General features: G+C 48.6%; 1 protein-coding gene and 1 long non-coding RNA gene across 3 annotated transcripts in view; one reads left to right on the plus strand and one right to left on the minus strand.

The window, feature by feature from the left end:
* LOC121035363 (uncharacterized) overlaps window positions 1–5154 on the minus strand; it is an 11847-nt gene extending 6693 nt beyond the window's left edge. The window contains exon 1 of the long non-coding RNA XR_005792848.1: window positions 5044–5154. This is a non-coding gene — a long non-coding RNA (uncharacterized LOC121035363). The remainder of the gene's footprint in view (window positions 1–5043) is intronic.
* POU2AF3 (POU class 2 homeobox associating factor 3) overlaps window positions 1–8767 on the plus strand; it is a 9666-nt gene extending 899 nt beyond the window's left edge. The window contains exons 2-5 of one of the 2 annotated variants that reach the window (XM_040482933.1): window positions 989–1083; window positions 5146–5200; window positions 6482–6711; window positions 8092–8767. In XM_040482933.1, coding sequence (XP_040338867.1) covers window positions 989–1083; window positions 5146–5200; window positions 6482–6711; window positions 8092–8463 — 752 coding nt within the window. In that variant the 3' untranslated portion in view covers window positions 8464–8767. Of the gene's footprint in view, window positions 1–988; window positions 1084–2458; window positions 4212–5145; window positions 5201–6481; window positions 6712–8091 lie in introns of those variants that run through there. The other variant, XM_040482934.1, reaches the window with a different exon arrangement.
* Window positions 8768–23712: the final 14945 nt, after the last annotated feature.

The raw sequence follows: 23712 nt of genomic DNA on the forward strand, positions 1-23712 counted from the left end.
GCCTCCCCGCCGGCCGCGCAGTCCGGCCGGGCCCCGCCGGCCCCGAGCGCGGCCCTTCCGCGGGGCTGACTCCCGGCGGGCCGCGCCACCCCCGGGAGCCTCGCTCGGCGAGGCCGGAGGCCCAGTGCGCCGCCGGGAAACGCCTGCACCCGAAAGGGAGGGGGTGGGGAGCGACGGGAGGAAGGGAGAGCCGGAGCGGGGGCCGAAGGAGGGAGGGGGAGAGGATGGCGAGCGGGAAAGGCGGAGAAAGGGGCGAGGGAGACCAGGCCGAAGAAAAAGACGGGAGGGGGTTAGTGCTCCGGGCCTGGGCCCTTTACTGAGGTCGGTGGAGCAGGTCCCTCAGCAGCCCGAGGACAGCTCTCTCCACCACCCCACACTCCCCCCCCCCCCGCCCCCTGCCCGCCGCTCGCCCCGGGGCTGGCTTCCAGACCAAGGGCACGAGGGGTCGGGGCCTCCCCAGAAGCCGCGTTTGGCCTGATGGAGAAGATAGGGACTCAGAGCCTCCGCACAGCATCACAGTGGAGTGGGCTGGGTCCCCGGCTCCAGATCAGAGCAGCCGTCCCTGCTCTGGCCATCGGGCCCCTCCCAGGCCGGCAATACGCTCTCCCCGGCGGCAGGCTGGGCCCAGAGCCCGAGGTCCCCCTATTTTAGCCAAGGTGGTGAGCTTCCCTAGACTGCTGTCCGCATTCCTGAGCAGAAACACCTGTGTGCTACTGGCCTAGGGATAGGGCCCAGCCTGGCGTGGGTGGCCCCACAGATTCCCATAGATTCTGTTTCCACTGGGGACCCCGAAACCTGCCCAGCTCCTCCTCATCCTCTCAGGTCGGAGACTTTTGGGGTCCCTTCCCACCTGTCTTGTAGCATTCTCTTTGCATTCTTGGAACCTAGAAACCTGGCCTCCGGTGTCATAGTCTACGACCCCCTGCCCCCGACCCCTGTCTACACCCAAACCTCACATTTGACCACTGACTCAGTCGCCTTTCCCCAGAAAAACCGAAGGTGTATCAAGGTGTCCGGGTGAAGATAACGGTGAAGGAGTTGCTGCAGCAGAGAAGGGCGCACCAGGCAGCCTCCGGGGGAACCGTAAGCATCACCCCTCACCTACTCCCCACCTAGTGCTCGGCCTCACTTAACCGTGTGTCTGGAAAGATGTGGGAGGCCATCCTAAGCTCGGCCACCAACCCCAGACCTGGCCTTCCAAAGCTGCCTTTATAACTTCTGTGCCCAGCTTCTTCCCAGCTCAGCACAGGAAGCCACAACACACAGCTGGGGCATGTCGTGGGGTTCAGGACTTCAGGGGAGCCCATCCCTCACTGACCACAGTTGAATACAAAGGGCTTGTTGACCTGGTGCAGGGCGAGTAGCAGCCAGCAGGTAAGTAGGTGGTTATTCGGGTAGGAAGACAGTTGTATGTGCCCTCACACATGGAGAGAAAATCTCTCCCAGAAACTCATTTCATCTAGGGAGCCCTTCAAGGAGAGAATCTCTGTGGACATGCCCCCTGCTTCCCAGTGTTACGAAACCCAGCTTCTAAGGTCATTTATCTGTAAATCACCAGGCACAGAAAGTTCCCAGCACAAACGGGCCATGTATCTGCAGAAGAGACAGCTTGGGGTATAGAACCTCCTCCTTAATATGTAGTAAATCCTTAAGCAGTTCCAGGTTATCATGAGGTGATATGAGGCAGGCGTAAGGGTACCCAGCCACTTTATATACTTTCCAAAGCAGATAGTATTGCTAGGAGTGCTCAGGGCAGCAGCAGAACCAAATAAATTAGGTGGGGTTATCCTCCACCATAGGGCCATTCATTGCTGACAGCCCTTGGTCATACAGTTCGCTTGTGGGTTGCTTTGGGTGTGCATGTGGGATATGACAGATGGGCCCACATTGTCAGTGTTAGGGTTGGTCCCGTCCCCAGCTTTTTGGCATCCTCCCCACGATGCTTTTTGAGCCTGGTGCTCTTTGTGTGCAATGCACGACTTCCTGAAATGGCCCTTTGTGGGAAGAGGCAAGCGATATGGAAGTGATGAGCATGGGTTCTAGAACCAGTAGGCTGGGTTCAGATCTCAGCTCCTCCGTGGTGCAAGCGTATCCTTGAGCAGATCTTTAAGCCGGAGATAATAGAATTTTATGAGGGCTGAATGAGTTATAAAGCATATAATAAAGCACTTTATTTGAAATGAAAGAGTATGTTCATTTAGCAAGTGCTCGATAAATGTTAGCTGTCGTTACTATTATTTGCAAAAAGCAACTAAAATAAAGTTATAGCCAAGAATTGAAAGCCGGCCATCCAGTAATGTCCATTCACTCCCTTTGCTTAGAGTTTAGAGTTCAGGTGTGGGCCTGCCGTGATACAACCTGCACAGCAAAATTTACATTTACTGGAGAGGTTAGTACCTCCACGTACAGGATTTTAGCTAACACAATGAAGCTTCCTTCCATTTGCGGCGGGGCGCGGGGGTGGGGGGGGCGGGCTACAGTGGTTAAAAAGAAAGCACTTTTGCGCACTCATTATTTCATTTAGTTCTTGTAACAACCAGGTGGGGTAAATAAATCAGGATCTGCATGCCTCTGTTACAGCTAATGTTCAGAGTCGTACAGTTACTACGGGCAGAGCTAAAAAACAGGACCAATGTCTTCGTACTCTCCATATAAAAAGCAAAAAACCTTCCCACCTACTGGCTCCCTAAATTCACCCTTCCACATGTCCAGCTGCGCTGAGCAGGAATCTGGTACCCTCAGCTCTCGATTCCTTCAGTTCAGAGATGGTTATAAAATTAACAAAAACAGGAACACGGGAACTGGGAAATGCTTCTGGTTGTGAAAGAAAAAGAAACTCATCAGGATGTTCACCACAAAATATAAGCTTTCATTAAGGAGTGTGGGGGGCATGGTAGAATTCTGCTTCGATGCACCCAGAGAAACCCCCTTTCGGCACGGTGCTTTTATTGCGGCTGGCCTCTTACAGGCCGGTTTGGCTACTGTGCCCCTGTTAGCTGATTGCGGGAATGAAAGCAAGGGTAGAACATTTCGCTTGTGTATCTGACCAGTACCTGTTTCCTGGAGCTGTTTGATTTGTCTAAGTTTTTCTGAATCACCGCCACCACCCCTGAGAAATAATAAAGCCGTACTTCTGAACCACTGCCTTGCAGGAACATGCACAGCGAAGCCTGCTCTCCTTCACTTCCTGGAAGAGTATATCGACCCATGCCCTCACGGGCACGGAGAAGTAGCACACAGATGATTTCATTATGAGTGCCAGATGTAAAAGCCCTCACTGGGAGCCAGCGGGAGGATCTGGGATTCTAGGAAAGCTGTGAGGGTGTACCCAGGGGACAGAGTGTGCCTGCTTCCCGGTGTAGACCCTTTAGTTTAGCAGAGATGATCTCCAGTGAAAGGACGCCTCCGGGAAGCTTCGAGCCAAGCACGGAGTTAATTTTATCAAATATACAAAGCAGGAAGAAATGTATCTTAATTTGTTATAAAGTCAGAATAGTAGCCACAGTTTGACATTTTAAGAAAGCAATCGTGAATGGAAGTTATAGATTGAGGCAGATGTCAGGTCACAAACAAGGTGCCAGGGGAAGTGTATTTATGCCAGATTTCTAAACTGGATTTAAAAAAAAAAAAACTTATTTCGGCCAGGTCAGTTTACAAACAACCCTACACACACACACACACACACACACACACCTTTTACCTTTAGGAGAAAGGGAAACTTGAGTTAGTATTTATCAAAAGAGATATTTTACCCTTTTCAACCATTAACTTTTTTTTTAAACAGCCTCGATGTGTTTTCATAAATTGTAGATTGTGGCTTTTTGTGCTGTTTGAAATTGAAGAGAACGGTGTCTGTCTTTGTATTCCTGGAGCAAAGTAGAAAGGGAACCCATGACCAGAAAGATAACATCAAATAGGAGATTGTAAACATACCTGAGGGAGATAATGTGGGCAGGCGGACAAACAGACCGTTCCCATTCCTGGGGAGGAAAGGGGTTAAGGAGAGCTCCACAATGAAGCAGATTTTTTAAAACCCACTCCTTCCAAGTCCTTCAGCTCAAGCTGCAGTCAAATATTTGCATAAAGAGCTAGTGAAGGAGTCCAGCTTCCTGGTTCGTGACATTACAGCATGGATCATTTTCAAAATTAACACCACCTCCTGTTTCAGCGGTGGCTGAGCGTGCAGTCTCTGGGTGACATGGTGCATGGGAGTAAGTATACCCTGTAATCCGAGAGAGAGGTGTGGTGAGCGAGGCTTCCCAGTGCAGAATCACAGAGCAATGCTGGTCCCTTTAAACTTTAAAGCCGCCATCTGAAACCTTAAAAAAAAAAAAAAGAAAAGAAAAAAAGAAAGAAAGAAAGAAAGAAAGAAAGAGAAAAAGAAAGAGAAAAAGAAAGGAAAAGAAAATCCTACATTGCTCAATACAATGATCCGTTCAAAAGCAATAATCTCATAAACTTCAAGCATTTAGATATAGTCGTGAAAAAAGCAATTCTTACAGAAAGGAGTACAGAACATACAAAGAGTTTAAATACTTACTGACCATGACCTAGAGGGCAGATAGGCTTCAGCTCACTGACTACAGATTTAAGAAAAATATTTTCTGTTTTACTATTTCATAGCTAGTAAGCACATGGGAATATTTTCAGCTAACCCAGGATGAGCAAAGTTAGGAATTGCGTGCTTTGGGGGGGAAAAAAACCACAAAACTCCTAAGGCTAAGCAGCCAGAGAATATATGAAAATTTTGAAGAAGATGATGGATGAAGTCATAGATAGTTGGGGCTAAATAAGGTTAGGTCTTACTCATTTTAAATTAAATAGTTTAATAGAAAAGCTCTTTGCCGAGCAGTCTCAAACTGTTCCATTTCTCTGTAATATGAAAATCATTTACATTCACTTTTACTGAAATTAACCTTTAAAATGCAAGTGGGAGAATCTGATATTAAAAAAAAAGCAAACAAAAACTGAGTCTAAATAAAATGTAACGTTGGTCATACGTAACGACAGCCACTGTCTTCTAGAAGAAAGAATCTGGCTTACCTTAGAGGAGAAGGCAACAAAGTTCATGTGACAATGTCTTAGCTCTCCCCTCATAGCGCTTTGATTTCACTCTGCTCTGTGGTCACGTTCTTGCTTTGGCAGCCGTCCGGAGGCAACAGCGTCCGCCTTTCAGACCAAGTCCTGCCATCTCCTGCAGGTCAGTACAGCCAGCATTGCGGTTCCCTCAAAACCTCTCCCAAAAGTCCCTCTCAAAAGCCTTTCAGGTGCTTGATTCAGGGGTTAAGAGAGGCACCACCATTTAATTGGAATCCGACCAATCGCATCGTGCCTCCAGATGCAAGCCCGGCAAGGGAACAAGGGCACGGTTTTGTCCTCATTTCTGAGACGTCTATTCTCTGCTTCCTGCTCTGTCCCAAGAGTCTATCTCCACCTTTATTCCGGCTCCTTCAATCTCCAAGGAACTAAACTTGACTAACAGATCAGCATTGTTTTCAGGAACCTGTTATCCTTTTCAGTGTACTGCTGAATGCAGGACCCCCTCAGGTTCCAGAATATGCTTTCTCAGCCCAATACGAGTAACTGCACTACCTATGCCATCCAACAGCTAGCACCCTACTGAAGGTGCCACTGTAGCTTAGCCTGAAGGAACCGTGAGACTTCCAAAAATCCAGGGTTCTGTTGTCCTCTGGTGAACACAGTCTAAACCTATCTTCCTTGAGCATTGAAAGATTGCAATCAGAAACCGAGCCTATTAATAAAAAAAAAAAAAAAACGGAAGAGGAGCCCTGTTCTCAGAATTATTCTTGTTTGGTAGCTGACAACTTATTTTAATTCTGTTATCGCGTCAACATGGCTACTAAGAAAATATTTTTGCTTTTTGTAACTCGTAACAAATACCACTAATTCACTTTACGTTCTTGGTATCTGTTTGTATTATTTGCATGGCTATTTGTATCACTCCTCAAAATTTAAGTTACTGAATAAGTGTGAAAGTTTAGAAAGGCAGCAACACAAAATCAAGAGAATTGTTTCCCGTGGCATCAGAAGTTTTCTTAAAGCCTCATGCAATTCTGTATGTTACTTCTGAGAGGTGAGGTTTACTTGAACTGCAAATGGGATGTTGATGCCTTATAGTCCAAGAAAGTAGAGCCTTGAGCCATTATTTGACTATGACAGTTGGACTCAGGTTGGATTGTCATTGTTTTATTTTGTGCCCTGGCCACATTTACAGCCTCTTTCCACATAATTAACCAGATTTATTCCATTGGGATTTGAATTCACTAAGGCAACTAAAAAAAAAATCCAAATTGCCTGCCTATTTACTTTTCTAGAACTTCTTAAATCCCCCTGCCCCTCCCCCCAGACATGATAAATATTCAGAATATAGGAGAGAATTCTATTCAAAGTTGTAAGGGCGATTTTTAAACAACAACAACAACAACAACAACAACAAAAAGCGTATTCCTTTCTCTTCTAGGGCTGTGTTTTGAGCCTGAACCGGTTTCTTCCACACCCAGTTATTTTCAACCCCGAGAATTTTCCAGTTGTGTTTCTTGTGAGGAAAACACAAGCTGCCTCAACCAGATCTTTGATTCCTACCTTCAGACAGAGACACACCTGGACCCTTCGCTCACTTCCGCGCAAAGTGCTCCACACTATTTCCCTGACAGCTTCCAAGCCGCCCCTTTCTGCGTTAGCCAGAGCCTGGTAATTTATCTCGGTTCTTTACAAAACCTGACTGTTGCTCACTCTGGGGTGGTAATGCTTTGTAAGAGAGTTTGCATCATCTCGTGAGAAATCACACTATCAACAAGGAAATCATCCAGGAAACAAGCAGAGAACCAGTTAAAATTCAGTGGGGGTCAAAATAACCACACATCGCAGGGGGCAAAGCTTTGGATACACGCAGAATCGTGATTTCCCAAGTTGGCCATGCCCAAGTAAGTGGTGGGTGGCAATAAAAAGAGGTTTCCTGACAGTGTTCATTTAATGTTTAAAAACTGTAGTTAAGACATCTATTAATTGGAAATCATTGATTTAAACAGCAGTCCTTGGATTTTTGATTTTGAGTTCTTGAAAATGGAATTAAGGCTGCGTCTACACAGTACGAAACTGGCATTCATTCCAGTAACGGGTTTTTGTTTCATTTTTGGCACTGAATTGGCTCTCCTAAGTGCCTGTTTTGGTCTGGTGTAGGCACAAGAACTCATTTAGGTCTGAGATGGCTGGTGAAAAAGAAGCCTTAATCCTTCCAAGAATTTGGACAGTCTATTCTTCTGTTGGAAAATATGGTACCATTTACAGTGGAGTAAGGTTGCCATTAATAGATACCAATTGTTTGAGATGTCTTTTAGATACTCATATAGTTTTTTAAAACCATAAAAAGCAAGGTTGTTTTTTTTTTTAATGCAAATACTTTTTTTCTTTTGGTTTGTCAAAATGTAGCAGACTAAATTTTCAGGGTCTAGGAAATTAACTCCAAGGAATATGCACACAGGGCCCCAGTCATCCAGTTCACTTCTGGCTTCCAAAGAAGGCTTTCTCAGTAATAACTGTAGCCCTGCTTATGAGAAAGCAGAAGGTATCTTTCTCCTCTGGGGACAAGACTGTAGTGACTATGAGTCACGTCTTGGAGTCTCCCAGACACTGGCTTGTTGAAGATCTCACTTCTGCCTGTGCACGCTCACTTGTCTGTCCACAGTCAAGGGTGTGGAGGAACATCCCAGGTGCCACCTGCGGCTTATATTGGAGCACACGGCAAGATTTGACGTGCAGGTGACTTGACGCACAATGGGATTTTGTGGTTTAAGAACAAAGCATCCTCTAAAGTATGGTTCACAACAAAGGAGGCCAGTGAAGCAAGGCAATTTATTGTTGGGGAAGAAATAGGCAAATACAGAATAAGGTGTCGTGAACTCATGCAGTCTGCAAATTAAATTACTTCTGCACACTTGGGTTGGGTTGGGTGTTCTGTTGTGTTGTATTTCTTTCCCCCAGTGTTCTTACTCTGAGTTAATAAATCCACTCCGTGCAGCTCTTTTAATCCCGTCTAAAGTATCAAGCTCTTTGTTCCTTGGTTTTCTCTAGACCCCGGGATCGCCTTCTGATTCCTCCACTCTCTCCGGTTCCTTAGACTACAGTTACTCGCCGGCTCAGCTACCGTCATATGCTCCAGAGAATTACAATTCTCCCCCTTCTCTGGACACCAGGAACTGTGGCTTCCCCTCCGAAGACTACTCCTATGCCCACCTGCCCCCGGACGCCCAGTATGACTGCTTCTCCTCGGCCGGCACCTCCGTCTGCTACTGTGCGTCGTGTGAGGCAGAACACTTGGACCCCATCAGGGCATCGGAGTACTTTTCCTACCCCAGCTCAGACTACGTGAACTTTGCCCCCTCTGCAGCGGCCACCAGCGATTTCTATAAGAGGGGGACAAACTGTGACATCTGCTATAGTTAATGGCAGTTATGGTAATTCAGAACATGGCATACCTATATCTGTTTTTCGGCCGCCCCAAATGACAACTCGAAATATCCAACACATTGACAAAACGTCACAAGCCCAGTTTGCATGTCACCATTTTCGATTTTCCGATGCTCACGAGGCATTAATATGAAGTCCTCAGACCTGATCACTGTGTCACTCCTATTCTATGTGCTTATAGTTAACATTTTTGTAGGGAATGTTCAGCTGTGTTACTTTTCTATGTAATGAACAAATTCTAATTTTTTTTTACTAATAAATTTTGTATTCTTAAAAATTGGCTTACATACTTTTAATTCTCCAGTAGCAGTTTCCAGTTGGTTTGAATAATAACAATTAATTCTGGTAAATCACCAATTAGTCTTCAAAAGTTTGAGCTCGCTTATTCATGAATTTAAAATTATTTTATTTTATTTTATTTTATTTTATTTTGAGAGAGACAAAGTGCCAGCAGGGGAGAGGCAGAGAGAGAGGAAGACAGAGAATCCCAAGCAGGCTCCTTGGTGCCAGCACAGAGCCCCTCGCAGGGCTCAAACTTATGAAACCACAAGATCATGACCTGAGCCAAAACCAAGAGTTGGACGCCTAACCAACTGAGCCACCCAGGTGCCCCTAAAATTATTTTAATGTGGCCAGATGCCTTGGCTCCCTTGGGGGTGGAGGGTAGACACAGCTGTGGTGGTTGAAAAGGAGGGGCAGCCTCACCTCCAAATGAGGGTGTACGTCTTAAGGCAACATCAGAGAAAGACATTTATGAATCATTAGCTTCTCCTATCCAACATTCGTCAATGAAATGTTAATATGCCCAAAAGGCACATCTTACCTACAGCAATATTAACCTGTAGATAATTCTTCATTCCCAAAGTGTTGTTTTGTAAACTTTAAGGGCAAATACTTGGTCTTTTTTCTCCTGAGAGCCGCCATGCTGTTGATGTACCACAAAGCTTGGAAGTCGTCGTTATCTTCTATTTCCAAATGTCTTCATTAAGTCCTTAAATACGCATTGTGCCATTTGTTTCTACACATTGGTTGATAGGATTGACCAGGTTGTTTACAACTGAATTTCAGAGTCGACTTCCTCTGATTAATCTACTTGAACAAGCCCAACCATCCTTCGAGGTGAAGGGCAGTTGCTTAAGCTACCTATGCTACACTCTGCTGTTCAATCCTGTTCACTGAGGGCATTAAATCACAGGACTTAATCCCTGCAATGAAGCCTGGAGGGGCGTTTTCCACGTCCCAAGTTTCTGCACAATGGCACCGACATTCATACCATTGGCAGTGGCCACGGCTACCATTTTGCAAACCCTTTCTGTGTGCCAGCATTGCCTGAGGGTTTCCTCACACATCCTCTCAATCTTCACGGCAATACTGATAGCAGAATGAACAGGCTGAGAGTCAGAGAAGTCACGTCACCTACCCAACGTCACCCAGCCAGGGAGCACCCAGGCTTGGGTCTGAAGAGCACCAAAGCTGTGCTTTTTACGCACTCTCCGGTGGTAAAGAGTTTGAGCCGTCGTTTGTGAAAGGCTGCTCGGGAACCTGTGAAATCGTCCCCCGTTAACCTCGACTTCCTCATATAAGCACAGGTGTGCCTCCCCACAGCTAGTCAGAGCTCTCCAGAAGGGCTGACTGTCCACAGATCATAAAGGTGCCAAGCACAAGAGCTGCTGGAGGCCCCTCCTCTGGGGACTGAGGAGAAGAAGCTGACAAACCCCCACCTCAGGGGGCCTTTTTCTATCGGGAGGCAGATAGGCTTTCAAAATGACGTGCCTAGTCGTCGCCTCCCTGGGCACTCCGCTAAGGCTTGGGCAAACACGGCAAGTTGCAACCTGCCTCATGGGAGCGTTGTGCCAGGGAAATAGAACAATTGCTGCCTTTCTGAGATGCCAATAAAACTAAATTTTTTAACAGTTTCACACTGAACTGACACTGGCCTGTTGTTAACAAACATCTGCTCTGACGCTGTAAAGCCCCTGCCTACGATCCACCCCACTTCACCCCTGCCGCCCCCAAGGGACAAAGAGCAGAGAACCCAAAGATGGCCAGTGGTTTGGTTTGGCCACACCAAAATATCCTCTTCTTGATGTCATTCTCTTCTTTCTTTTCATTCTCTGCTTCTAGCCTGTGCCTTCTGTGTCTGTTGCTTTGCGAACAGCATTCGCCTCTCCTCTTGCTTCTTATTCTTTCTTCATATGTCCCTTCACGTTTGCCTACATCTAGTCTAGAAAGAGATTACAAATAAAGAATGTGAAACATGGGCCAACAGAGCTGCTATGCATCACAATGAATGACCCCACCTTAAACTGGCCTTTAAGATCTTTCCAGAAATTGGGGCCAACCGGTCACCTGGCACACGAAGAAGCGGATGAACACTGCCCACCTGGTCTCTTAAGCAGGACAGCTCACACAGAACATCTCAGGAGCCCTAGAGTGGCAGGTAAAACATCTGCCCGCACCACGGGGACAAGCTGGAGTGCCTCTCCTCTGCAGATGCCTGGGAAGCCGCATAAAATCCAGAAGCCTGTGTCTCAGCGTGAGAAAGCACGATTCAGTACATCTGTGGTAGGACCCAGGGATCTTCATGTTTTAAGTGGACCCAAGTGGAATCTGATATAGACGGTCCTCTGTCTACACTTGAAAACATTCACATATTCAATGGCCAAATTGTTCCCCTCTGGGACCTAGCAGCACAATGATAGTTTATATGTATTAAGCCCTTCCTATGATCCAGTGCTGTGGGCATTCATTTTATTTAATCTTAAACAACAACACAAGACAGATCCTATCACTGTCCTTGTTTTTATCAGCAATGGAAGTGCAGCTTGGAGAGGTGAGTTAGCCTGTCCAAGGTCACGCAACCCGTCATCAGGAGGAGTTCTCCAACCCAGGAGGTCTGAACATCCAATGCCCTTTGCATACTTTCCATGCATTATACCTGGAGGAATCATCTGTTTGGAACTGGATCTCTTGTATGTACATCTGTACCCCTCTCCTCACACCACAGAGGCGTTTAATAAGATTATAAATGGGAGGGTCACTGAGTGAATAATTTTGTTATTCAGAACCATTCAATTAATCCAACAAAATATTAATTAAGCACTTACTGTGTGCATGGTTGACTATGTGCCCTCAAAATGCGGTCGACAGGTAAGAGGATATGTGACTTCAAAAACATAAAAACGGGGAGAAGTTCAGGGAGAGTAGGCATAGACTAATTTTCAAATTCTTGGGAAACTTAAATTTGGGGTCAACCCTTGGAGCCTGAGACAAAGTTGAAGGCAGTGACCATTTGGTAATTATTGCCTCAAGCGATGGACCAGCGTGGTGACATCCTGGCAGCTGGCCTGAGCTACAAGTGGATGTCAGGGAGCGACACATAGAGAAGAGGGGATGGTGAGGAGGGGGTGAAGGGGGTGCTACCTTTTGATAGGAAATGGTTTTATTTAAAAAAAATTTTTTTTAACGTTTATTTATTTTTTTTTTATTTTTAATTTTTTTCAACGTTTATTTATTTTTGGGACAGAGAGAGACAGAGCACGAACGGGGGAGGGGCAGAGAGAGAGGAAGACACAGAATCGGAAACAGGCTCCAGGCTCTGAGCCATCAGCCCAGAGCCTGATGCGGGGCTCGAACTCACGGACCGCGAGATCGTGACCTGGCTGAAGTCGGACGCTTAACCGACTGCACCACCCAGGCGCCCCTTAACGTTTATTTATTTTTGAGACAGAGAGAGACAGAGCATGAACGGGGGAGGGTGAGAGAGAGGGAGACACAGATCTGAAACAGGCTCCAGGCTCTGAGCTGTGAGCACAGAGCCCGACGCGGGGCTCGAACTCACGGACCGCGAGATCATGACCTGAGCCGAAGTCGGCCGCTTAACCGACTGAGCCACCCAGGCACCCCAGAAATGGTTTTAAAAATCATATATTCAGTACGGAATCAAAGCCAGTCAAAGTTGTGAACAATATGGATTAAAATAAATATGGACTCACCACCATTTCCAAATCCTCAAACCCTAAATAACCCCAGCACAACGTCCGGAAGGGCTTCTCAAAAAATTAATTGACTCTTGTCCTGCCTCCCCTGCCCTTACAGATGAAGGTACAGAGATGCCCTGCCTGAAGGAGATTTGGTCTTTGGGGTACCTCAAGGTCTTGGAGCTGGGATTTTAGCTCTGGTCTTCAGAGCCACGTGGATTTGTGCCTTAAAAGGTAGCATAAGTGGCCCCATGTCTTAGGTTCCAATAGGCCTCTGGGCAAGACTTAGGAGTTGGAAGGATGAAAAAATCTGAGAGGACACAGTTTTGTGTTATAATTAAGCATCAAATGCATTGAGGGCAGGAATCAGCATCCACTTAGAAAATAGTTTTTCTTGCTTAAATTAAATGGATAGAGAACACGCTGCTGGTCCTTGGCAAATGTAGAAGAGTGTGTGTGTGTGTGTGTGTGTGTGTGTGTGTGTGAGAGAGAGAGAGAGAGAGAGAGAGAGAGAGAGAACCATTCATTGCCATCTGGATAGGAAAGAGGAGACATCTACCCTTAGCCTGTCAGGAATGGATCTGGAGCACCCAGTTCCCTCCCAGCTTCGAGGCCACCATGTCCCTCCCCTCCTGTGCAATTCTTGGTTGGATCAACCAGATTTCAAGAGGAGCACTGCTATGGTTACTCAAGTCCTAGGATTGTCCTGATGAGGGCAAGTGGTGAATCCTAGGGAGAGACCAATTTGTGGCTAGGTGACAGTCACCCTAAAGGGGAGCTAAGGTAAGAATTTCATTGTGGTTGTGCAAAGAAGGAGGCATTTTCTGAGAGGAGGACCCATCAGAGGACAGAGGATCCAGATTAAGAATTGGGGAGCATCTGGGGCAGCTGGGTGGCTCGGTCGGTTAAGCGTCTGACTTTGGCTCAGGTCATGATCTCACGGTTCGTGAGTTCAAGACCCACATCGGACTCTGTGCTGACAGCTGGGAGCCCGACCCTGCTTCGGATCCTGGGTGTGTGTCTCTCTCTCTGTCTCTCCCTGCCACACTCTGTCTCTCTGTCTCTCTCTCAAAACTAAATAAACATCAAAAAAAATTTTTTTAAAGAATTGGGGAGCATCCTCAAGTGGGCTTCCTGTGAGAGGTCCAATTTGGGGGACATTTCCTTTCAGACTGTGGGAGCACAGTCCCATTCAGCATTGCTTGAAGATGCACCCTGCCACATTACAATTCCTATAGTAACCCCAGCTGTTCAGGACATCTGGTTCCCCATAGAGCTTTGAGTAGAGGTACAGAGGATAAAGTGAAGGCACTTTAAAGGGAAGCATTCGCCCTCTCTGCCGAGACCTGAGCAGTGCTGGTGGCACCAGCTGCAGGAACTTGTGGTCCAGGGCAAACTGGAAGCTGTCTGCAGCCCGTGCGGTGGCCCCACCAGCAGCGGGAATCCCGGGAAGGGATCAGTTGAGAAGCAGCCGCTCCAAGATATGGCCAGAGGATAACAATGCCTGCAAGTGAAGCAGGCAAGAGCTTGGGTCCATCAAATAAGGGGTAACTTTAGGACAAATAAAAAAGAAAAGTTTTCACATAGCAGGTAATGCATTTAAAAAAAATTACCCCTACAAGTTGAACATTTAAATAGTTTCAAGAGGGGTCGAGATTAATTGGGCTGATAATATTTTAGGGCTGGAAAGGGACACGGAGATCACCTAGTTCAGTAGTTCTCAACCCTTGGCTGAACGTTACCATCACCTGACGAGGTTGTAAAAAACTCTGACGTCCAAACCCCACACCAATGAATCACAATCCCTTTGGGCATTAGGATTTTTTCAACTCCTTATTTTGAAATTGTAGTTACAAAACAATGCACACCCTCTATCTGGAGCTAACTAGACCATGGATCTTGCTCAGTCTTCACTATTTTCTTCAGGCATGTATTCATGTATCGCGGGTGTATGGAGGTTTCTATGAATAAGCCTTAGTATTTTTTTTAAACTCCCTCAGAAGATCCCAATACACAGCCAGGGTTGAACAGTGGTTTTGTCCGATCAACCCTCTTTCCACAGGCGAGGAAACTGAGTCCAGAGTAGCAAAGTACCCTGCCCAAGGACACTGCCATCTTTCAGTAGGGAAGGCAGTGGACTTTCTTAGTCCAACAATCTTTATTGCACATAAGTTTGTTAAGAGTCAACAATGTGCTACTGAAAAAGAGCTGGTTGAGGGTCAGAGCAAGAGGTAAAAGGGTGTGCCTAATTTTTGAGGACTCTTTACGGGACAAACACAAAACCCCACTTTTGGTAGCTCTTCCAACCTCATGAGGTTATTGAATGACATTGTTTTAAAATTCGTTAAAAGCATGGGTCTTGGCCAATAGTGAACATCCTCCCCCCACCTCCCGTGTTCATCACTATTATCAGCGAATTCTGACCTGGAGAGATCACAGGTCTGGCATCACATGGAAATTCTCATATTCTATGACGTTTTCTGTGTGTGGCTCCTTCTGTTTTCTTCTTGCTGCAAAGGGACTGGTCAGTGGTTGGGAACACAGTGTCAGGCTTTAAAAAAGCTCCTGCCATGCTCTCCCTGGGGGACATTCTTCTTACATCCACTTGAGGCATTGAGCCAGGCGGGTGGGAGAGCTCACTTTCTGGCGTCTTCATTTTACGTGCTCTTTGGCCTTGACGAAAGCCACAGAAATGCTTCTTCCTTCTCCGGCAGCCTGCTCCTACACGGTGAGCCTCAAACTGCTCTGGTGACAGGCAAGCACATGCAATGGGGGGCATGGAAGACAGCCCTGTATGGGGGACATGGCTCCAGCCGAAGCCCTTCTCAGCCTGAGCACCTCCCTGGTCTCAGCAAATCTTTCTGCACACCGCCCTTTACCTGAAACAGACAAACACAGCCAGGACTCCAGCTACACTTTCACTGGAGTCCGGGCCCAGGGCAGCCGAGGCGGGGAACCGAGGGTCTCCGGAGATGAGTGTGGCAGAAGTGACCCCTGGAGCTCCTGAGCCAGCTCTCCTTCTCTGAGCGCCCCGGTCCCAGCAGCAGCCCCTTTGAGTTGGGTTTGAGGAGCCGGACCATCCACAAGTTACCCGGGCCACTGCTCCGTGAGCAGAGGTACACCCGCACCGCAAGTACCCGCTGCGGCCTCTTTCAGGCTCCCTTCCCAGGGTTCTATGCGCTGCCCGGCAGCCAGGCTTTGTGAATTAGGAGATGAAAAGGCCAAGCGTTCCTCTCTGCACCCGGCGCTCTGCGGGGACGAAAGAAAGGAGCAGAGCTACGATGGGCTCGGCTGCCCTTTTCCAAGGCTAGTTTTCTCTCCTGCGGAGGACGTGAGGGCGCCTTCCAACCTGGTCAGCCATGCGGAGCCTGGGCCTCGGTGTTCCCTCCACCCAACCGCAGGGACAGGTGCGTGCATTTCTGTAGGTCCCCTTCCAGCCGCCCGGGGGCGGGGAGTAGGAGTCCAGCTTCTCAGACACTGACCTCATGTTCTCTTCAGAGAGCAGGACAGCCCAGACTTTAGAGCCCTCGGGCCAGACGGACCTGGGTTTGATTCCTGGATCCCCCACTTACTCATTTGCTCTGTAACGTTGGACAAGGACTCTAACCTCTCCGGGCTACCATGTAGTGACCAAAGCACACCAATCATTGGGGTAAAACCCACTCATTCAGAAAACCTCTTCAACATTGGTTTTCGTCCTGGGGATGACTTGTGGGATGCTATTTTTCTGGATGACGAGGAGGTCATCCCAGGAAGTCAGGCCCCATGGTATGCCCAGAACCTCCAAGACCTTTCCAAATGTTCTAAGACACTGAGACAAGGGCCATCCTGTCTTGGAGGGAATGGGGATTCTGAGAGCATCATCAAGGGCACAGATGTCATCCTTGAAGCCTTCGGGAAAGACTTCTGTGCCTATCTGGGTTTTATGTGTTCTCTGCACTTCAGGAGAAAATCGTGTTTCTGCTGACATCAGCTAGATGGGGCCCCCCAGTTGCTTTGTGTCGGCAAGACCACCTGCCCACTGTCTCATCTGGCCCCCATAACCAACCAGTGGGCTACGTGTTGTTATCCCGTTTTATAGATGAGACCACTGAAATCCGGAGTTTGAGCCAAGGCCCACGCCAGTTAGTTAGAAGACCACAATTCAAACATAATCTGTCTAATCCTATAGCCTTTCTAAACGTCGACACTGTGGTTTTCCTTTCAGAGGTAGTATAACAAAGGGGCTACAACCAGGGTCATCTCTGAGTTGAATCCCGAGGCGTGGAAGCCTTCACTAAATGACTTAGTCTTTCCTAAGCCTCAGTGTTCTCCTTTGTAAAAATGGGCATGTAAATAACACTTGCTTGCCTCCCACAGTTGTTGGGGGACTCCATGAGGACGTCTGTGAAACAGCTAGCTTGGTGCCTGCCTCATAGCAAGGGCACCACTGCCATTAGCTGCTTAACCTTAAGGCTTCCTGAGCCCCCACCCCCACGCATCTCTGCATGGTGGGCACAGTCCTTACTCACGAAACACCAAGATTTCGCCCTTCAAGTGTGGATAATGATACATGTTTGTGTGGATAATATCCTGTGGATAGAGCTCAGCAAATTCATTTTTTACTTTGTGTTATTTTTTCAGACAGTCTGAGTCAGAAACTTAAGGCTCAGACTTTTTTAGTTCTTTCATTGGCCACTAAGAATTGCTTCCATCAGGGGAATAAAGAAACGCAGCAAAGGGGAGCTCTAACCTTGCTTGTTCGGTTCCAGAAAAGGGACTTGGCAGTGGAAACAAGGGTCTGTGGATGGAACATTGGGCTGTAGAAGACAGGACAAGCCATCCAGGGCAGAGACAGGCTATCAGCACCTACTGAAGCTGCCCGAGAGGCAGAGCCACGGCCAAAGAAGGAGGCCCAGGAAGGCTTGGAGGGGAGAGCAGTGCCTCTGTCGTGGTCTCTGCAGCACAGGCGCTGGCCAGGAAGGACACAGCCTCACTGAGAACCAGGCTGACAAATACTTCTAGAAAGTCTCTGCATCTGCCAGGTGGGGTGCAAGTTCAGGACGTGGCCTCCAGCTTTGGGAGCCCACGGTTCTGTTAAGGAGGTGAGAGTGTCAGGAGGAGGGACCAAAATCAATGTCTAGGAAGAAAGGAAGGGGGAAAGTTGGGGACCGGAAGATAGAAAAAAGGAGAACCAAGGAGGCAGAGGAAGTTGAAAGAAGGAGGAGAGAGAAAGGGAAAGAGGGTGGGGAAAAGGAGGGAAGTAAGGAGTCTATTCCAAGAATGTGTCACAGGTGCTGACCAAACAGAAGGAACAAGTGCGAGTCTGCTGAAGCACCCCCTGTGGGAGGCACCCCGACTCCTCCAGGAACCACAGGAGCCCCCCTCCTCCGCACGGACCCCCGAACCCACGGGTGGGGGAGGGGAACCGCTCACACTCAAAGAATTTGATGGATTTTGGCAGCTTGTGCTGCGAAGGGCTTATTGGGTTACCTTTATGTTTTTCTTTTCTGTCCCCCCCCCCCCCCCCGCTTTTTTCTTCAAGTTTAATGAGCATATGAATCACCTGAGGGGAAATCTTGTTACAATGATTCAATAGGTTTAGGGTGAGGACTGAGACTCTGATTTGTTTGTTTTGTTTGTTTGTTTGAGGTATACCTGATGTATAACATTATATTGGTTGCAGGTATACAACGCAGTGATTGGGGATTCGGTATTATTTGTACACATTGCAAAACGATCACGGCAGGTAAGTCTAGTTAACATCCACAGCGTGCGTAGTTACCAAAAAAAAGTTTTTTTCTGGCTCATGAGAACTTTTGAGGACTTTTAAGGACTGCTCTCTTAGCAACGTTCAAATCTGCAATGCAGTATCCTTAGCGCTGTAGACCGTGTCCCCAGGACTTCATTATTTTATAACTCGAAGTTTGTACCTTTTGACGGGCTACCTTTTCTTCAAGGAGGATTGTGAGAAGTTCTCTGTTCAGTATTCCTTCTACTTCAGCACGGGAAGCTCGGGAGGGATGGCATTCCCCCTGGGAGTGAAGGAATGGAAAGAAGAGTCAGCCAGCTCCCCAGCCCCAGTCACATGTCTTCAGAACTGGCCACTGTGTCTCCAGCTCTAGGCCCGACTCCTCTACCCATGCCCTTCCCCTCTTGCCGCGACGTCCTCTCACCGAGTGGGGTGGGGATTATACATGACTCTGCAAGCTGGCCGTTGGGCAAGGTAAGATTAAGCTGAGGTCTTGGACCTCCGTGAGGCCCGATTTGCAGAAATCTGCTCCTCCTGGCCCCGTGCAGAGGGCCAAGAAGGGCCGACTTCTTGCTCCCTGGCCTCTCACAGCGATAAGCTTCCATGCCCTTCTGCTAACAAGTGTAAGGCCAAGAGGAGAAAACCTTGCTAAGGTTGCATCTATGGAAGCCACGGCCTCTCCTCCAACCACGCTGACTCGTTCCTACAATTGCTGGAGAAAAAAAATAAAATTCTTGTTTGATCCACTGGACCGCCATGTTTAAGGGGACAGCCCAATTTCTGCAACTCAGGGGAGAACCCCAATTGTACTGGAACTACCCTCCACTCTCTGGCCCAACCCTGTGTTGCCTTCACTTGACTGGGGCTTTGAAGCTACAGGCTGGTCAGCCAAGCACTGGAGAATAAAGTTGATTTAAGACTGAACTGATCAAAGTCAAAACCCCAGACCAATGAAGACTATTCTTTAGAGACGCTCCCTAAAGCCAGACCCACCCTTCCAAAAAATGTCTCCATAAAAACACTGTGCAGTCCACTGAGAGCTTTTTTGGCAATAACTGTCCAGGGAATTTTTACAACCCTCTGAAATAGTCACTCTACCCTAACTGTTCCGTGGCAGCAGACCAATGGTGCCTCATATAATTAGCCAACCTCTCGTAAAATGTCAGAGTTTTGGCCTGAGATTGTTCTCAGAGATAGAGTATGCAAATATCCAGCTGGTATCACCAGAGAACAGGAATTTAGTTTGGAAAAACGCAGCGATTACGATGCCAAAGGACAGGCTCAGGGTCTCCACTGGCCCAGAACTTCTTCGATAGGGTCCCAGGGGTCCTGGCTGAGGGGTTTTCTTTTTTTAAAAAAAATTTTTTTAGTCTTTATTATTTATTTTTGAGAGAGGCAGCGAGAGAGAGAGAGAGAGGGAGTATGAGCAGGGGAGGGGCAGAGAGAGAGGGAGATGCAGAATCCGAAGCAGGCTCCAGGCTCCGAGCTGGTAGCACAGAGCCCAACGCAGGGCTCGAACCACGAAGCCCGAGATCATGACCTGAGCCGAAGTCAGACGCTTAACCGACTGAGCCACCCAGGCGCCCCTTGGCGGAGAGGTTTTCAACACAGGAGGCTCAATCCCAGCGTGACACCTCGTTCTCACTCTGGCTTTCTTAGAAGTGACCTTGGGCAAGTCTCTTAAGCGGTCTGCACTCGTTTGCTCATCATCATAATAATTGTAACAATGCCAACCTGACAGGGCTCTTGTAAATGCCAAGGGGACTGGAGGGGTGAAGGGACACAGGCTCCAGGCGTGAGAAAGGGTCAGAGAGGGCAGAAGGAACTTGTCACACGGTGGCAAGTGGCAGTTAAATCCAGGGTGTTTGACACGCACTGTGTTCTCTCCACCGAGCCCTGGATCTGACGGGCAAGGAGCACACGCCTGTGTCTGCACTTTGTGGTTGCTACAGTTGCCGACTGGACGAGCCCGTGTGAACTACACCCTCCTCAAGCCCTGTTTGAGCGCAGCTGTGACCTTTTCGGGGCAACGCTGTGTCACAATCACGTGGCCTTTTTGAACAATCTGTGAAACACGGGTTTCCACCTGTTCATACGGAGCACCATTTCCCCCTTGCCCTCTTCCCTGGACCCTCCTCTCTGAGCACTCTTCTAGAGTTCAGAGCTCTCCCTGATCCAGAAGCAGCTAACACCCCTGAAAATAATGATTATTCATTTTACGGGGCACCTGGCAAGGGAGAGCAGGCTCTTTATAATATCTGATATTCAAAATGAAACTGAAGGTTAATATCTGTTGCCATTCCCATTTTATGGTAAGGAAGAGAAGGCCTAGAGAGGCCGGGTGGCCTGCCCAAGGGCATACGACCAAGAAAGACGGGCAGGATTCAAACCAGCCCCTCTTACACCGTGACCGGGCCCGTCCCTGGACGCCCTAAGCCTGGTTGGTGCTCAAGAGCGAGCACCCAGCCCTCCTGCCCGCCCCACCCCCTGCAGCCACAGGCGAAACCCTCAAAAATGCAAAACCCGAAGGCCGGGCGGTGCAAACGCCCACACAGCGCGAAGTGGATCTACCCCGACAGGGGCGGCCCGGGTGGCCACTTGGCCGTGGCATGTGCCCAGCCTGATAAGAAGGCAAATGCCGGGCACCTTGCGTGTCCAAGATGCGAGTCAGGTTTCGCCGCCGGGCTGTGGCGGGGCAAAAGCCGTATGTGGTCTCTACCTGCCAGGACTGGTTGGCACAGATGTCCACAGCCTGCCAGCCACGACAAGCCCGGCGGTGTGTCCCCAGAGGGCCTCCTCGCGCCCCAGCGCTTCCCAGTGAGGCACATTCCCACAGCCGAGAAGGCAGCAAACCAAGCCTCTGCCTCTCTGAACCCTACCCTTCCTTCAAGGTCAGCTCAAGCCTGTCCGCCATGGTACACACTCCATTGCCACCCAGCCGCTTCTGGCTGGAGGGCCTCGGACAGGTCACTCCATGCCTCTGAGCCTCAGTGCCCTTTTGCGAATAAAATGGGAGTAAAAATGCCCACCTCCCAGGGCTCTGACAAGAACGGAGGCTGCAGGGCACATGGTAAGTGCTCAGGAAGTGCCAGGCACCTCCTCCCTTCTAGGGGCTTCCTTCCCTGAATTTCAGTTCCTATCACCACCCGCCTCATTCAACTTACCATCTTGTCGCGCCCCGGCTTGGATCCGTCGTCTTGTTCCAGTCGCGTGTGAGTCCTCTCTTTCCCAGATCTTAGAGCCGAAACACAAGGCCAGCCTTTCTCTTACCTCCCCACAGAGCACTCAGCAGTTGCTGGTGCATTGGGCTCCTAAGTTCGTTGGCAACACATTCCACAAAGAACTGAACGTTGTGTGAGAGTCTTTTTAAGGATGGGGTGCTGTATGATGTACATAATTATGTATTTCGTCCTGGCAACATGAAGCAGGTGCTGTTCTCCATTCTGTAGGTAACCAAGTTACCTGTGGGTTCGGGTGGTCAAACGAAGTGCCCGTGGTCACAAGGACAGGAAGTGGAAAAAATCAGGATGTGAATCCACATCTGTCCAGCTCTAAAGCTCGTGCTTTTAACCATTATCTCAATTCCCATTACTTACTCACGATCTATTCTGTTGGACCAGAACGTCCCACAAAAAAACCCGCAAAGAAATAACGGGGGGAAAAAAAGGAAAAATAGACAAGGAAGGACCAAAACAAATTCTGGGGGGAGTCCCAGATTTGCCTGACATCTTCCTCTCTGATCCAGGATGGACCCAACTGTCGTTCGAACGACAGCCCCCAACCCACTCGTGCTACACCCACACACAGAAAACAGGGTATTGTATTCAAAAACAAGGAAAAAAATTCCTTCTTCTTAGAATTTTCTCCTTAAGTGATTTTTCTCTTTAACACCACAGCCTAAAAGAACCACGGGATAGAAGAGACCCCTACGATTTCTACAAGAAAAAATAATGTTGCTTTTTAGTGATCAGCTCTGTGGCAGGAACTACCAAGAAAGTGCTGGCTTTTGAGTGTTAATTCCACCTGTCTGTTACACCTCGAATTAAAACCATTTGCATATTGGCTAGAGGGCTTTGAAACTCAGAAATTCGTGTGCTATAACTTGAAAGCCAAAATAAATCAATCAGAGCCAGCTGAGACACGTTCCCAGGAGATATAATTGAAATGTACAAGAATTCATCCACCCCAGCAGTTTGGGGTGTTTTCCCTGCAGGGGGACTGTCACCACTGTCCGGGTCTCAGCCAAACGGGCCTCCCCTTCTCAAGACTGTTGGGCGGGGACCCTGGCCTGGCTTTGTCAGTCACTCTATGCCCAGGCCCCACGTATGGGGCCAGCCCAGGGTGATTTGGACCCTCCTCGTGCTTGTAGTCTCAAGGAAGACAGCAGATTGTCAGAGAAGGTAACCTCAGGACCAACGTCTTAATCAGAAAAGGAGTGATTCCAAGGACAGACAAGAAGAAAGGAACTCCTGTTTGGGGCCAAGACCTTTGACATATGTGAGCACCTTTCACTGAACCAACCAGCAGCTCAAAGATCAGTAATACAACCCCCATTTTACAGATGAAGAAACTGAGGCTTGAAGAGGGAAAGTGACTCGACGAGTGTCATAATGTTAGTAAATGGAGTCAGGATTTGAACCCAGGCCTGCTGGCCCCAGAGCTTGCCTCATTGCACTTGGTCACTTACCCCACAGGGGCCAGTGTGCGCAGCCTGCAGACATGGACGGGAGTATCATTCGCACGTGCCACAGCCAGACGGCTCAACTGTTTCATCTTGGGTCTCAAGTCAGATGGACTGATAACAGGGGCAGAGGGTCAGGTGTGGTGGCCTCAGGGATCATCGTCTGACTGGTTCCTTGTCCTCCCGATCGTGCCTGGCGTCTGGCAGCAGAAACAGGGGTTGGGTGCATGCCAAGGCCACAGTCCAGGACAAAGGGCACCCTCATAAAGGCCCCTGAAGCCTCCCAGCCCCTAATCTCCCTGCTAGCTGCAGGGCCCTGGGCTTTCCAGGTCAGCCTCAAGCCCTGTGATCTCTCTCCAAGCTTCTGCCCTGTTGAGGGCTCGGCCCCAGTCTGACTTGGAGACACACAGAGGAATGCAGGTGCCGCAGCCGCGGGCCGCCCAGCTTCACACATGCACATGCAGCATTCTCCACCGGCTAAAAATCCATTCCTGGCTGCACAGGGATCTGAGTCAAATGGTAATAGCGACCAGGCTGTCTGGGGGCACGTGCCTCAGTTTTCGTAACAGAAGAGAGCAAAGAGAACAGAGTTAGCAAGCACTGAGTGTCTCCTCTTTGCCAGTCACCATGCACATTACGTGCCTTCTTTTAACCTCACGAGCATTCAACAAGGGAACAGATACACTAATAGCCTCATTATACAAAGGCCACAGACTATAGAGCCGCTAGGGGCATAGGCTCTGAAGAAAAGACTGCCGGGGTTCAAAGTTTGGCTCTTCTTCTCCCTGCTGTTTGCCTTTGGGCAAGTTCCTTCACCTCTCTGTGCCTCAGTG

Source organism: Herpailurus yagouaroundi, unplaced genomic scaffold (genome assembly GCF_014898765.1).
Source record: "Herpailurus yagouaroundi ecotype Mexico unplaced genomic scaffold, PumYag 161, whole genome shotgun sequence".
In the NCBI taxonomy this organism is placed as follows: domain Eukaryota; kingdom Metazoa; phylum Chordata; class Mammalia; order Carnivora; family Felidae; genus Herpailurus; species Herpailurus yagouaroundi.